The sequence below is a fragment of the Diceros bicornis genome, chromosome 32 (assembly GCF_020826845.1).
Source record: "Diceros bicornis minor isolate mBicDic1 chromosome 32, mDicBic1.mat.cur, whole genome shotgun sequence".
Classification (NCBI taxonomy): Eukaryota; Metazoa; Chordata; class Mammalia; order Perissodactyla; family Rhinocerotidae; genus Diceros; species Diceros bicornis.
In genome coordinates, this window is record NC_080771.1 from 19,443,002 (window position 1) to 19,455,774 (window position 12,773).

Sequence of the window (12,773 nt, forward strand, 5' to 3'; positions counted from 1 at the left end):
CGGCCGCAGAGAAGGGCGCCTGGGCCCATCAGGTGTTTTTTTCCACTCTTTCAACAGTTTATGGATTCCCGACGGGGTCACCAACTCCAGGTTAGGAGCAACAGATTAGGTCTTCCAGGTTGGGCCCCAGGTGTTGGGAAACATCCAATGCTCCTTGCTGAACAGACTCCCCCTCCGTCCCACCCCACGTCGACCTCCCCAGCGGGGCTTGGGAGGGGACAAACCGGGGGTGGGCCTCACGGATCCCCTAGAGGGCAGCGCCCCCTGGTGCTCGCGGCAGGGACTGCGGTGCGGGGTGGAAGTAGGGGGCTAGGAACCGGAGGCACGCGACACGCGCGACCCTCCTGGCCACACACTCCCACCTCGTGTCTGCCCTGACGGAGTAGCTCCTGCGCGACGGGGCGAGCGGGCCGCTGGGACTCTGCCCCCTCCTACACCCCATACCCGGGCGACTGCTCCCGGCCCACAGAGGCCGGGCGGGGAGGAGCCGGGCCGGGGGCGGCCTGGCAGGAAGCAGCGCGTACTTTCCGCTGCAGGAGGAGCAGGTGGCTGAAGTGCGGGCCGGGGCCCCAGGCTTCCTGTGCGCGCCCGCCCGCTACTGTTTCTCGTCAGAGCTCCTTGGGCCACGCTGGCCACCAGGCCCGGCCCCATGGCCCAGACCCCTGACGGCATATCCTGTGAACTGCGAGGTAAGCGCTACCCCTTCTCCTCTATTTGGCTGGGAGGAAGCAGTGCGGCCCCCAAACCAGAGGCCCACTCAGCGCTCCGGGGCGCAGGCCAAGCGGTTCTCTCTGCTCCTCCGGAGGGCTTGGCTGCCCGAGATCCACTCCACTCCTTCCTTGATGGCCCAAAGGTGAGCTCAGGCCCCTAGCCTGGTACAGACCTCCACGGGAGGACCAAAGTCACCCAGCAGGCTGCCCTTCCACAGGGGAGATCACCAGGTTCCTGTGGCCCAAGGAGGCGGAGCTGCTGCTGAAAACCTGGCTACCAGAGCGGGAAGGTGCTGATCCAGGTCATGTCCTGGTATGACAGGGGGCAGAGACTGGGAGGGCCATTGGGGCCCAGGTGGAAAAAGCCTCTTGCTCTGCCCAGGGTGTCAGACCCTCTCTCCCTCCAGGCACTGCTACGATGGAGAGCCTACCTGCTCCATACCTGTCTTCCTCTGAGGGTATGTCCCAGGGCCTGGCTGCCACTCCCCTTGCCCTCCAGAAGCTTCCTTGACGAGAGCTGCATCTGTAGCATTGACTGTCTTGTCTTGTGGGCTCTGCCCTTCCAACAGCACTGGGCTCCCAGCAGCAGGCAAGACTGGAGTCTAGGCGGGTCTGGCTCTGAGCTCTAGGCTGCACAAAGGACTGGGCTCCTAGGAGGGTGGGGCTCGGGCCTTGGTCCCAGCTGATCCAGGCGCTCCATAGGTGGATTGCACATTCAGCTACCTGGAGGTCCAGGCCATGGCACTGCAGGAGACGCCCCCTCAGGTGAGACCCCTAGTATCCCACCAGGGCCTGCAGCCTGGTCTTCACTTCCCCCTGCACCTGCCCCCACACATGGAGCCCAGCTCAGCTGCCCACCCCTGCCAGGTCACCTTTGAGCTGGAGTCCCTGCCTGAGCTGGTCCTGGAGTTTCCTGGCGTGGCTGCCCTGGAACAGCTGGCCCAGCATGTTGCTGCTGCCATCAAGAAGGTCTTCCCTCGCTCAACTCTTGGGTGAGGCCTAGCAACTGCAAGGGGCTGGCAGGGAAGGAGGGCAGTGGGGGGATGCTCTGGATGATGCAAATGGGCTGCCTCACATCCCAGGGGCTAGAAGCACCTTGTCCCCTTCGCCTTTATCCCCCTCCCCAGGAAGCTATTCCGGAGGCCCACACCCCCCTCCATGCTGGCTAGGCTGGAGAGAAGCAGCCCCTCAGAGGCCACCTCACCCAGCAGCCCCTGTGGTAAGGGCTAAGGCAGGGCCACACAGGGCTTCCAGCCTACCCCCTCCTGCAGCCCCAGACCCCTGGATGTGGAGGTCTCCCAAACTGAGCAGAGCCACTCAAGGCACAGCCGCCACCCAGCTTGGGTCTGATCTTTCTCTATCTCTGACCTTTTGTCTCTCTCTTCCCCACACCCTTGCCCCGTCATACCCTTGGCACCTCCCCAGGTGGCTTCTTGGAGACATACGAGGCTCTGTGTGACTACAATGGCTTCCCTTTCCGAGAGGAGATTCAGTGGGTGAGGGTAGGGCCCTCTCCGGGGGGCTCTGTAGACATCTGATCCCCCATGTGCATTGAGTCCCTCGCTACCCCTTGTGGTCCCAAGCCAGTTGAAGACACTTTCTACCCATCCAGGATGTGGACACCATCTACCATCGTCAAGGCTGCCGCCATTTCAGCCTAGGAGATTTTAGCCATCTGGGCAGTCGGTAAGTAGCCTGCTAGGCCTAAGAAGGGAGGAAGATTCCACGACCCACATTCCTGGGCCTCAGCCTCTCCACGGAGGGGGATGCTGGGCCTAGGATCTGGCTGGAGAGCCGTGAGCTCTGCCCCTGCCCCTTCTCCCACCCAGGGACCTGGCTTTGAGTGTGGCTGCCCTGTCCTACAACCTGTGGTTCCGGTGCCTCTCCTGTGTGGACATGAAGCTGGTGAGAGTATAGGGACACGGAGGGGCCAAGCGTTCGGGGTCCAGGGTGCAGCCAACTGAGCCCCCACTCTGGTTCTCAGAGCCTTGAGGTCTTGGAACAGATTCTGCACATGATGAGTCAGTCGTCCCACCTAGAGGAGCTGGTGCTGGAGACCTGTGGCCTGAGGGGGTAAGGAGGACAGGGTAGGGCTTGGGGAGGAGAGCCTAGGGGCTTGGGATTGGGAGGCTAGTGGTTTGGGGAGGAGTTGGGAATCCAGGGTCAGAGTCTCACTCCTGGCGTCTATCTGGTCCCCAGAGACTTTGTCCGGCGACTGGCCCAGGCACTGGCAGGGCACTCGAGCTCTGGGCTGCGGGAGCTCAGCCTGGCGGGGAACCTGCTGGATGACCGAGGTATGGCTGAGCCTGGGGAACTCCCAGGGGCTGGCACTGGAGAAGGTGATACCTGGAACCACATGGCTGCCCCCATCCCCTAGGTGTGGCTGCCCTCAGCAGACACCTAGAGCATCGTCCTGGAGCCCTAAGGAGACTCAGCCTAGCGCAGACAGGGTTGACGCCGCGGGGTAGGCCAGGGATGGGGTAGGGTAGGTGGAGCGGGATGGCGGGTCTGCCTGATTGCTGAGCCACTCCCCCCTCTACCACCAGGAATGAGGGCTCTGGGCCGGGCACTGGCTTCCAACACGGCCTTTGACTCTGCCCTGACCCACCTGGACCTTTCCGGGAACCCCGGGGCTCTGGGGGCCTCCGAGGACAATGGGGTGAGTGGCTGTCTTTAGGGGCAGTGATTGGGGGCACCGCAGGCAGCGAAAGCTCTTGGTGAAGCGATCCCTGACTCCCTCCCTCCCACTCCCATCCTCCCACCAGGGCCTCTATAGTTTCCTGAGCCGTCCTAATGTTCTGACATTCCTGAATCTCGCAGGCACCGACACTGCCCTGGACACTGTGAGGGGGTGGTCAATGGGGGGGATGATCTGTAGGGCTGGTGGCAGGGCCAGAGGCCCAAGGGTAGACTGGAGGGCGGGGAGGGGCTCAGTCCTCTGGCCGGTGTAGCCCACACCCTCCTCCTGCAGCTCTTTGCAGCGCTGTCCCGTGGCTGCTGCTGCAACCTCACCCACCTCGACGCTTCAAGGAACGTCTTCTCCCGCACGTAAGGGGGCCGGGTCAGGGCAAGGGGAGACGTCGGAGCCGTCTTCCTGCTTTCGGAAGCCCACTCCTCCCGCTCCCCCACCCCAGGAAGTCCCGGGCTGCGCCCGCCGCGCTGCAGCTCTTCCTCAGCCGTGCGGGGACGCTTCGGCACCTGGGCCTGGCGGGCTGCAAGCTGCCGCCGGACGCTCTCAGGTCAGTGTCGCTGCCCACAGCCACGCCCCCGCCTGTGCGGCCACCTCCCAGGCCAGGCCTGCAGCTCCTCATCCCGCCCCTATTGCACCCACAACCTCCCTGGCATCCTGGCCCTTCCTTCTTGTTGTTCGTTCGCACCCTGGGGCCCTTTCCCAGCTCCTGCCAACCCCTGTGACATCCCCTCCCAGGGCCCTTTTGGAAGGGCTCGCACTCAACACGCACATGAGCGACCTGCACCTGGACCTCAGCGCTTGTGAGGTGAGCGTCCAGTTCCGAAATGTGAGCAGGCAGTGGGCCCACACCTTGGGAGTGGGGCTGCGAGGCGGGAGCACAGGGCCGTCCCTCCCCACCTGTGGCCTGTTGGCCTGAGCGCGCCCCACCTTCCACCTTCAGCTGCGCTCAGCGGGCGCTCAGGTGATACAAGACTTAGTGTGCGATGCTGGCGCAGTGAGCTCCCTGGATCTGGCGGATAATGGTGAGGCTCCCGGGAAACCCATCCTCCCTCCCTCCACACAATTCCCATCCCACTCCCGTCCCCACAGCCTCGCCTTGTGTGTGACCCGAGCCATCCCCAGGCTTCGGCTCAGACATGGTCACTCTGGTGCTGGCCATCGGGAGGAGTCGGTCCCTGCGACATGTGGCGCTTGGAAGGAACTTCAACGTCCGGTGCAAGTGAGCCCTCATTCCACTCCTGGGCTTCCCAGACAGCACCCTGCCACCCGAGTCCCCCCCCCCAACCGCAGCCCCTGCCCACAGGGAGACCCTGGATGACGTCCTGCACCGGATTGTCCAGCTTATGCAGGATGACGACTGTGTGAGTTCACGGGACTGTGCGGGATCCTCAGGCAATGGACCCCTGTGGCTCCTCTGACTCCTGCTCCCTCAGACCCTGTGACTTGCCCTCCTTGCTGACCCCTGACTCCAACGACAAGTGGCTTTCTCTTAACTCCAGCCCCTGCAGTCTCTGTCCGTGGCAGAGTCGCGGCTGAAACTGGGTGCCAGCGTCTTGCTCCGGGCCCTGGGCACCAATCCAAATCTGACGGCGCTGGATATCAGTGGCAACGCCATGGGGGATACGGGAGCCAAGATGCTGGCCAAGGCGCTTCGAGTCAACACCAGACTCCGGTGGGCAGGGTCAGAGGGGTGGGACCAATGGGGGAGGAGGGCGTGGTATAGAGGGGCTTACTGGGCTAAGAGGCGGGGCTGAATGAGACGAAGCAAATGGAACGAATTGGTGCGCGAGGCAAATGGACAAGGCCAGTGGGTTGGGTGGGGCCTCGCAGAGCTCCGCCCCCGACTGAAGCACGGCCGGGCCCAGGTCTGTAGTCTGGGACCGGAACCACACGTCTGCTCTGGGCCTGCTGGACGTGGCGCAGGCCCTTGAGCAGAACCGCAGCCTGAAGGCCATGCCTCTGCCACTGAACGACGTGGCCCAGGCACAGCGCAGCCGCCCGGAACTGACAGCACGTGCAGTGCATCAGGTGGGGCTCCCCTTTCGCCTCCCCTGACCTGCTGTGTGCTGGGGCCCCGCCCCCCCGCCGCTTCTCAATATCCCTTGTTCCCAGATCCAAGCCTGTCTCTTGAGGAACAACCGCGCAGACCACGCCTCTTCTGACTGCATCTCCCGCCCACAGCCACTAGGTCTTGTCTCGGACCCCTCTGAGCAGGTCAGTGGCCCCTCCCCCAAGACAGGGGAGGGGGAAAGCTGTGGCGCCTGGGTCTGAGGGTCTGACTTTGCTGGGGCCAGGGTGCCTGAATCCTGCTGTCCCAGACAAGTCCTTCTCCTTGGTCTGGAGAGGAGCCAACAGCTCCTGAAATAGCTCCCCCAAATAACACCGCTGGCTGCTTTTTTAAAGCATTTAAATAGGCTGTCCTGTTAAAGATGGGAGGTATTTAAAAATCCTCCCTTAAATTCCCCCCCTGATTGTAGCCCCATCTGTGTCTTCCCATTCACAGGGCTCCCCTCCTCTTTCCACTGACCTCTGTTGTGGCCAAACCCAGCAACTCTTTTTCTGGCTTCATCTCCCTCCACTACTTTGCCTTTGTGAGATGTTCCCACGTCTGCATTCCCAAATCTCACTTGTCTTCCTGGCTCCAGAGCCCAGGCATCTTGACTCAGACATCCTGCAGGGGCTTCACATTCTATACATCTTCAAGTGATCTTGTCATCTCCCACCAATTCTTCTCTCTACCCTGGAGCCCAATCTCACTGGTGCCCACACCCACCCAGTGCTGTGGACAGAGATTCAGGCCAGGTTTCTTGTGGCCACACTGGAGCCCCCACAGTCCTCCTTGGTCCTTCCTTTGGAAAGGCGAACACACCACTCCTCACCCCCACCCCCACTATCACTTGCTCCTCTGGTTCTTCCTCTATGTCTCCTCACTCCTATTTCTCTCTACCCCTCAGTCTATCCTCTAGGTGGATGGTGAACAGACTGAGCTTCTAAAACACAGACATGACTAACATCTCCTTTCCTTCCTATTCTGAACACTTCGAAAGTACATATAAAGTCCCTACAATGAACCAAAGGAGACACTGCTCTCCTTCCTTGAACAGATAGGGTTCTTAAGTGGTTGGCCTGATCATATTGGCTTCAGGCCCTCACCCACCTTGTTGGAGACCCTGGAAAGGAGGCAGTTAGAGTCGGGGGGGGACTGGGAGGGGACCAGGCTGGGACTAATTCCTGATGCTCCCCAGGAAGTGAACGAGCTGTGTCAGTCGGTGCAGGAGCATGTGGAGCTGCTGGGCTGTGGGGCTGGGCCCCAAGGTGAAGCCGCTGTGCACCAGGCTGAGGATGCCATCCAAAACGCCAACTTCTCTCTCAGTGTGAGCACCCCCTCCTGCTATGAGGACCCTTCCTCTCTTAGTCATGTGTCAACTTGCAACTCCTTTTCCTCCTTGGCCTCCAGATTCTCCCCATTCTATATGAGGCTGGGAGCTCCCCAAGCCATCAATGGCAGCTGCGGCAGAAGCTGGAGGGCCTCCTCGGACAGGTGGGCGAGGTCTGCCGCCAGGACATTCAGGTGAGATGGTATCCTTGACCCAGCCCCACCTCTATATGCAGGCTTGACCCCCATCCCATAGGCTTGACTGTCATATCCCTTGAGTCAATGTTCTGTGGGGGTCTGAGTTTTAAGCCAATCAGTCTGGGCCTGGTCACACCCTCACTGTGCTCTGACCTTTGTCCAGGACTTCACTCAGGCCACATTGGACACAACAAGGAGCCTCTGCCCACAGATGCTGCAGGGACCCAGGTGGAGGGAGCAGCTAGAGGGGGTCCTGGTGGGCTCAAGGGGCCTCCCAGAGCTGCTCCCAGAGCACCTGCTGCAAGATGCCTTCACTAGGCTCAGGTAGGCTGGATGGGGATGGGGATGGGCTTGGCTAGACAGGGCTGGGCAGAGACAGCACACTAACATTTGCCCTCTCTTGCCCTCAGAGACATGCGGCTGTCAGTCACAGGGACCTTGGCAGAGAGCATTGTGGCTCAGGCTCTGGCGGGTTTGAGTGCTGCCCGGGATCGGCTGGTGAGGGGGAACTGTGTGCTTGCATGCCTGCACACACGTGAGCACACACACACACACACAGACACAGAGTGACCTGGCTACTGCCTTGCAGGGGTTCTGTAATGTCTTCTGGGGTCATGTAGCCAGGTATTTTAGGGTTCCCTTAGCACCAGTGGGACTATGGCTGAGGCCCTACCTGGCCATCTTTGGGGTGCCTGATATTGCAGGTGGAGAGTCTGGCTCAGCAGGCAACAGTGGCAATGCCCCCTGCCATACCAGCACTGGATGGAGGTGAGCCCAGTCCCCTTGGGCCTGGGGAATTGGAAGATCTTTTCTTCCCTGAGGAGGAGAAGGAAAAGGAGGAGGATAAAGAGGAGCAGAAGGTAGGTGGTCCCAGAAGTATGGACCTAGAACTCGAGATCTTCCCATCTTGTTCTGGAGTGTGAAAGGTAGAGAGGAAGCTCCCCCATCCCAGGCTGAGTTTGTGCCCTCCCCACCAGGATGACAGCCCTCTACAGAAATGGCCTGAGTCCAGCCATTGTTTTCACCTGGTCCCTTCCACTCACAGTAAGTCAGTCTGGGGGAAAGGGAGTTACCCAGGTTGGGCAGGGGCTCCATTAGACTTGCGGACCTGGACACATTCATTCAGCTCTGTACTGGGAACTCCCTGACCCTTGACTGGGCCAAATCAGGACCCCCGTGCAACCTGCAAGGTTGGGATCAGCTGTAGTCAATCAGCGCGGAGCGGGACATTGTCTCCGCTCACCTCCCCCCGCCCCTTTCCCTACCCCCAGGACGCGCATGCTTGGCGGCTGTGCGGGGCCGCGCTCAGCACCACGGACAGCAGCAGCGGGGGTGGGGCGGGCGGCGTAGCCGGGCCCCTCCCCGCGCCCTGGGCGGGTCCCCCGCTGCCCTAGCGCCTCCTTGCCGCCACCTCCCTGGGCTCGGCGCTTGGTGCTCTTCTGGTGCTCTTCCCTCAGGTGCTGCTGAGGAACCAGAGCCGAAGCCCGAGCTGGCGGCTCCGGGAGAAGATGCGGAGCCGCAGGCGGGGCCGTCCGCGCGTGGCTCTCCAAGCCCCGCGGCCCCCGGGCCCCCGGCCGGCCCGCTGCCTCGTATGGACCTTCCACCCGCCGGGCAGCCCCTGCGCCACCCGACCCGGGCCCGGCCGCGGCCGCGGCGCCAGCACCACCACCGTCCACCACCGGGGGGCCCCCAGGTGAGGGCCCTCCCCCCATTCCAGGGCTCGTGCAATTGGGGGTCGCGGGTGGCCCGTTCGCTCCTCAAGGGAGATGGCGAGCAAGGAGGTGGGTTGTGGGGTCCCAAGACCACCTGGTCGTGCAGCCGCGCCTTGGCTTCTTCCTGACCACCCCCCACCCCCCACCCCCCACCCCAAGCTATGCCCACGTAGGGTCAAGGGTGTGTGGGTTCCATTGAGGGTGGCCTGTGTATAGGACTCCGTCTTGGGTTGGCCTGCTGCATGTGTGGATGTGTGTCCGTCTTATCCTCCCTCCCCCAGGGTTACTGAAAGATGCTGAGCCCTCTGGGCTGCAGGGACAATCTTGCGTCTACTGCATGTCCGGCGGGTGTATGTGTGGGGAGATGTATGTGTGGGCTGGGTACTGGAGGGGGCAGTGGGCACAGGGCGGAAGGGGGGTGGAGCTGGCTTGAGGCCCCCCCGGGGAGGGTCTGACGCAGCAGCTGATGCTGCTGAGCTGGCAGCAGGCCGGGTGGGGTGCGGGGGGGCACTGCAGGGAACTGTTTGGAGCAGAGGGGGGTGGCAAGTGGGAACGTGTAACCCAGGGGGTGGATGGGTTCTAGCCTGTTGGTGACTAGGTGGTTCAGGATGTGTAGGATACTCTGTGGGACAAGAATGAGTGTGGGCTGGGTGTGTGTGTGTCCAGGGCCAACTTCAGGTGAGGGGGTATGTGACATCAGCATCTCTGCCCACCAGCTGGACAGTGGGAGAGCTTGTGTCAGCAGCCCCCTAGGGTCACCTCAGCTCCCAGGTCCTGGAATTGCCCAGACCAGGCTGCTGGACAAGGGAGGTGGGGAGAAGTCATGGTTACACTCAGCCCTGACCCTGTGGTGTCCCCCAGGTGCCCCCAGCCCTGCCGCAGGAAGGGAATGGGCTCAGTGCCCGCGTGGACGAGGGCGTGGAGGAATTCTTCTCCAAAAGGCTGATCCAACAGGATCGCCTGTGAGTGACGGGCAGTTGCAGGGGTGGGAGAGGGTGGGATGCTTCATGGGCCTTCCCACTCACTGCTGGCTATTCCCACAGCTGGGCCCCCGAGGAGGACCCAGCCACGGAGGGGGGTACCACCCCTGTCCCCCGTACACTGCGAAAGAAGCTGGGTACCCTCTTTGCCTTCAAGAAGCCTCGTTCAACTCGGGGGCCACGGCCTGATCTAGAGACCAGCCCTGGGGCAGCTCCCCGCACTCGAAAAACCACACTTGGGGACCTGCTGCGGCCACCAGCCCGTCCTAGCCGTGGTGAGGAGCCTGGTGGGGCTGAGGGAACCACTGGCAGTCCTGACCCTGCCCGCAGGAGCCGGCCTCGCTACACTCGGGAAAGCAAGGCCTACTCAATGATACTGCTACCTGCTGAGGAGGAGGAAGCTACACTGGGTGCCAGATCTGACAAGGTGAGACCTGATGACAGGGAGTGAGGGCTCTGCTGGACCTGAGGGCAGTGGGCTCTCTCCCCACTCAGGCATCTCTGTCCCCAGCGGCGGCCCCTGGAGCGGGGAGACACAGAGCTGGCCCCATCATTTGAACAGCGGGTACAGGTGATGCTGCAGAGGATCGGTGTGAGCAGAGGCAGCGGGAATGCTGAAGGCAAGAGGAAGCAAGTGAGTTGGGAGGGACACAAGTGCGAAGTGAGGGGGCAGGTGACGTGGTTTGTGGCAGTCTGTGGGTGACATATGTGACCAGGAGACTTGTGACACACAGACAAGTCTGTCCGTTCTACCCCTTCCCCCGGAAACTAGTCATGAGATTCAACCTTTCTTCCTTCTTGGCTTCTGCTCTGGCCCAGGCCACTGATATCTCCTCTTCAGAGCTGGAATGGTCCTTTCAATGCAGATCTAACAGAAATCTGACCTTGTCATCTGCATTTGAAACAGCAAGCCCTCCAAGAACTTCCTCTCAAAACACTGCCCTGACTCCTAACCCTGCCTCAAGGCTCTGTGGGGGTCTCAGCCCGTCACTGCATTCAGCTCACTGCTGTCCACCCCTGGTGGCATCTCAGAGCCTCTACACACTGTTCCTGTCTGGAGCTCCTCCCTGCCCCACCTGCAGCCTCTCATCACCACCTGTGGGTTACACTGAGTTCTTTCTCCTCCATCCCTGCATTTCCCTGTGGACCTTCCCTGACTCTGTTCCGTGGCCACCCTGCTAATGCCACTCTCTGATCACAGTCCCTAGTAAGAACCACAGCCCTTTGTCCTATCCATTTAATAACTTTTCAGGAAAATAAGAAACACATATGAAGTGAGACTCAGCTTGAATTTAGAAACATTGAAGGGTAGAAAATTTATCATAGAATTAAGAAATCACCTTATCTGTGTGATGTGCGTGCATATGGATGTTTCTGTGTTAAATGTCCACTATCCCAGACTGCGAGGGCCGGGACTAGGTTTGCCATCTTCTTGCCTAGCCCACGGGGGCATTTAGTGGCAGTTACAAGCATAAGAATGAACAAAAGGATAAGGCTAGGGTGGGAGCAGGGCAGGACTGAGCTTGACTTCCCTGTTTCCTACAGAGCAAAGATGGAGAGATCAAGAAGGCCGGCTCAGATGGTAAGTGAGACACTGGGATAGGGCAGTACCTCTTTGGGGAGGGGGATGTCCTTAGAGATAGTCCCCAAGGCACTTTCTCTCCTGGGAGGGAGGGGGAGAGGCCAGGTTTTTCTTCCCCTCACCCCCCAAGGTCTGAGTCCCCAGCCCCACCTTGCAGGTGACATTATGGACAGTTCCACGGAGACCCCTCCCATCTCAATCAAGTCCCGCACCCACTCCGTGTCTGCTGGTGAGTGAAGGCCACTGTGTGTGTTGGGGGAAAGGCAGGAGGGGGTCGGACCATTGGACAGGCTTACCTCCTATGCCTGGCCCAGGTCTTGGCTGACACCCTTCTCCTTGTAGACCCCTCGTGCAGACCTGGTCTAGGGGGCCAGGGCCCTGAGTCCGCCACTTGGAAGACACTGGGGCAGCAGCTGAATGCAGAGCTCAGAGGCCGTGGTTGGGGCCAACAGGATGGTCCAGGCCCCCCCTCCCCTTGTCCCAGCCCAAGCCCCCGAAGAGCCAGTCCCTCCCCGGACAGCCTGGGCCTCCCAGAGGATCCTTGCTTGGGTCCCAGGAACGAAGGTAAGCAGGCGCCCTAGCCTCCACTCCAATACTGGGTTGGGGACTGGAGGAGTCCCTGCTGGGGAACTCAGCTCCTCTGGGGACCCTGAAGGTGGGAGGCAAGGGCTGGAGTAGGGGCAGCTGTTGGGATCATACCCTGATACCCTGGCCTCCCCCAGATGGCCAGCTGAGGCCGAGGCCTCTCTCGGCAGGGCGGCGAGCAGTGTCTGTGCATGAGGACCAGCTCCAGGCTCCTGTTGGTGAGGGGAGACTCCTCCATTGTGTGCTTGAGTGGAGGAGATGGGGGAGGGTGGGCTCCAGGGCTTCCTTTGTGGCTCTGGTCCTTGGAGGGGGTCACCAGTGATGTGATGAGTCGAGAAACCAGGAGCCAGAAGGCCAGGAGCAAGGGTCTGACAAGTCCTTTCTACTGGCCCTGGCTCCACCTCCAAAAGACGAACCCCTGCCAGGGGTGGGAGGATACAGGGGAAGAGGGAGGCTCTGAAGGCAATAGTGTGAGGTGGGGGAGGGCGTTGGGGATAGGCAAGAAGCCCTTAGCAACCCACCCTGTCTTTCTGTGTCTCTCAGAACGGCCCCTGCGGCTGCAGCGCTCCCCTGTCCTCAAGCGCAGGCCAAAGCTTGAGGCACCCCCGTCTCCAAGCCTAGGTAAGCTGGGGCTGGGGTCAACTGGGATGGTGGCAGGACTGCTCAGTCCAGTCCTGACCCTCCCTCTCTTCCCCCTCTCTCTTTGCAGGATCTGGCCTTGGAGCTGAGCCTCTGCCCCTACAGCCTACAGAGCCCTCTTGCCCTGAGCAAAGACCACCCTCCCCAACCACAGACCAAAGAGGCGGCGGCCCCAAACACTGACCCTCTCCTTTCCTGCCGCATGAGATTATTTTATTAAAAAACTCAAAGGAAGCAGAGTGTGGAGCACTGTTTGTCCATCCCCAGGCGTGGACCTGTGTGCACACATCCTCCCACAT

At 61.1% G+C, this 12,773-nt stretch overlaps 1 protein-coding gene across 4 annotated transcripts; it reads left to right on the forward strand.

Annotated features, from left to right (window-relative positions):
* Nucleotides 1-290: 290 nt before the first annotated feature.
* CARMIL2 (capping protein regulator and myosin 1 linker 2) lies at nucleotides 291-12,713 on the forward strand. Of its 4 annotated transcripts, none has more exons than XM_058528046.1 (39): nucleotides 291-689; nucleotides 929-1,023; nucleotides 1,118-1,168; nucleotides 1,413-1,475; nucleotides 1,578-1,702; nucleotides 1,838-1,929; nucleotides 2,136-2,206; nucleotides 2,323-2,396; nucleotides 2,540-2,615; nucleotides 2,695-2,783; nucleotides 2,910-3,004; nucleotides 3,088-3,174; nucleotides 3,257-3,369; nucleotides 3,476-3,553; nucleotides 3,682-3,758; nucleotides 3,845-3,949; nucleotides 4,138-4,207; nucleotides 4,343-4,424; nucleotides 4,525-4,621; nucleotides 4,706-4,763; nucleotides 4,902-5,074; nucleotides 5,268-5,430; nucleotides 5,515-5,616; nucleotides 6,648-6,776; nucleotides 6,860-6,973; nucleotides 7,140-7,300; nucleotides 7,387-7,474; nucleotides 7,681-7,836; nucleotides 7,954-8,020; nucleotides 8,434-8,669; nucleotides 9,550-9,650; nucleotides 9,732-10,095; nucleotides 10,180-10,302; nucleotides 11,214-11,250; nucleotides 11,408-11,479; nucleotides 11,593-11,814; nucleotides 11,973-12,053; nucleotides 12,379-12,456; nucleotides 12,545-12,713. In XM_058528046.1, the coding sequence occupies exons 1-39, from the start codon at nucleotides 650-652 to the stop codon at nucleotides 12,655-12,657; spliced, it is 4,218 nt and encodes a 1,405-aa protein (XP_058384029.1). In that variant the 5' UTR covers nucleotides 291-649; the 3' UTR covers nucleotides 12,658-12,713. The 4 variants fall into 4 exon arrangements, with proteins under 4 accessions (XP_058384029.1, XP_058384030.1, XP_058384033.1 ...); XM_058528047.1 differs by having other exon boundaries at nucleotides 12,006-12,053; XM_058528050.1 differs by lacking the exon at nucleotides 11,973-12,053.
* Nucleotides 12,714-12,773: the final 60 nt, after the last annotated feature.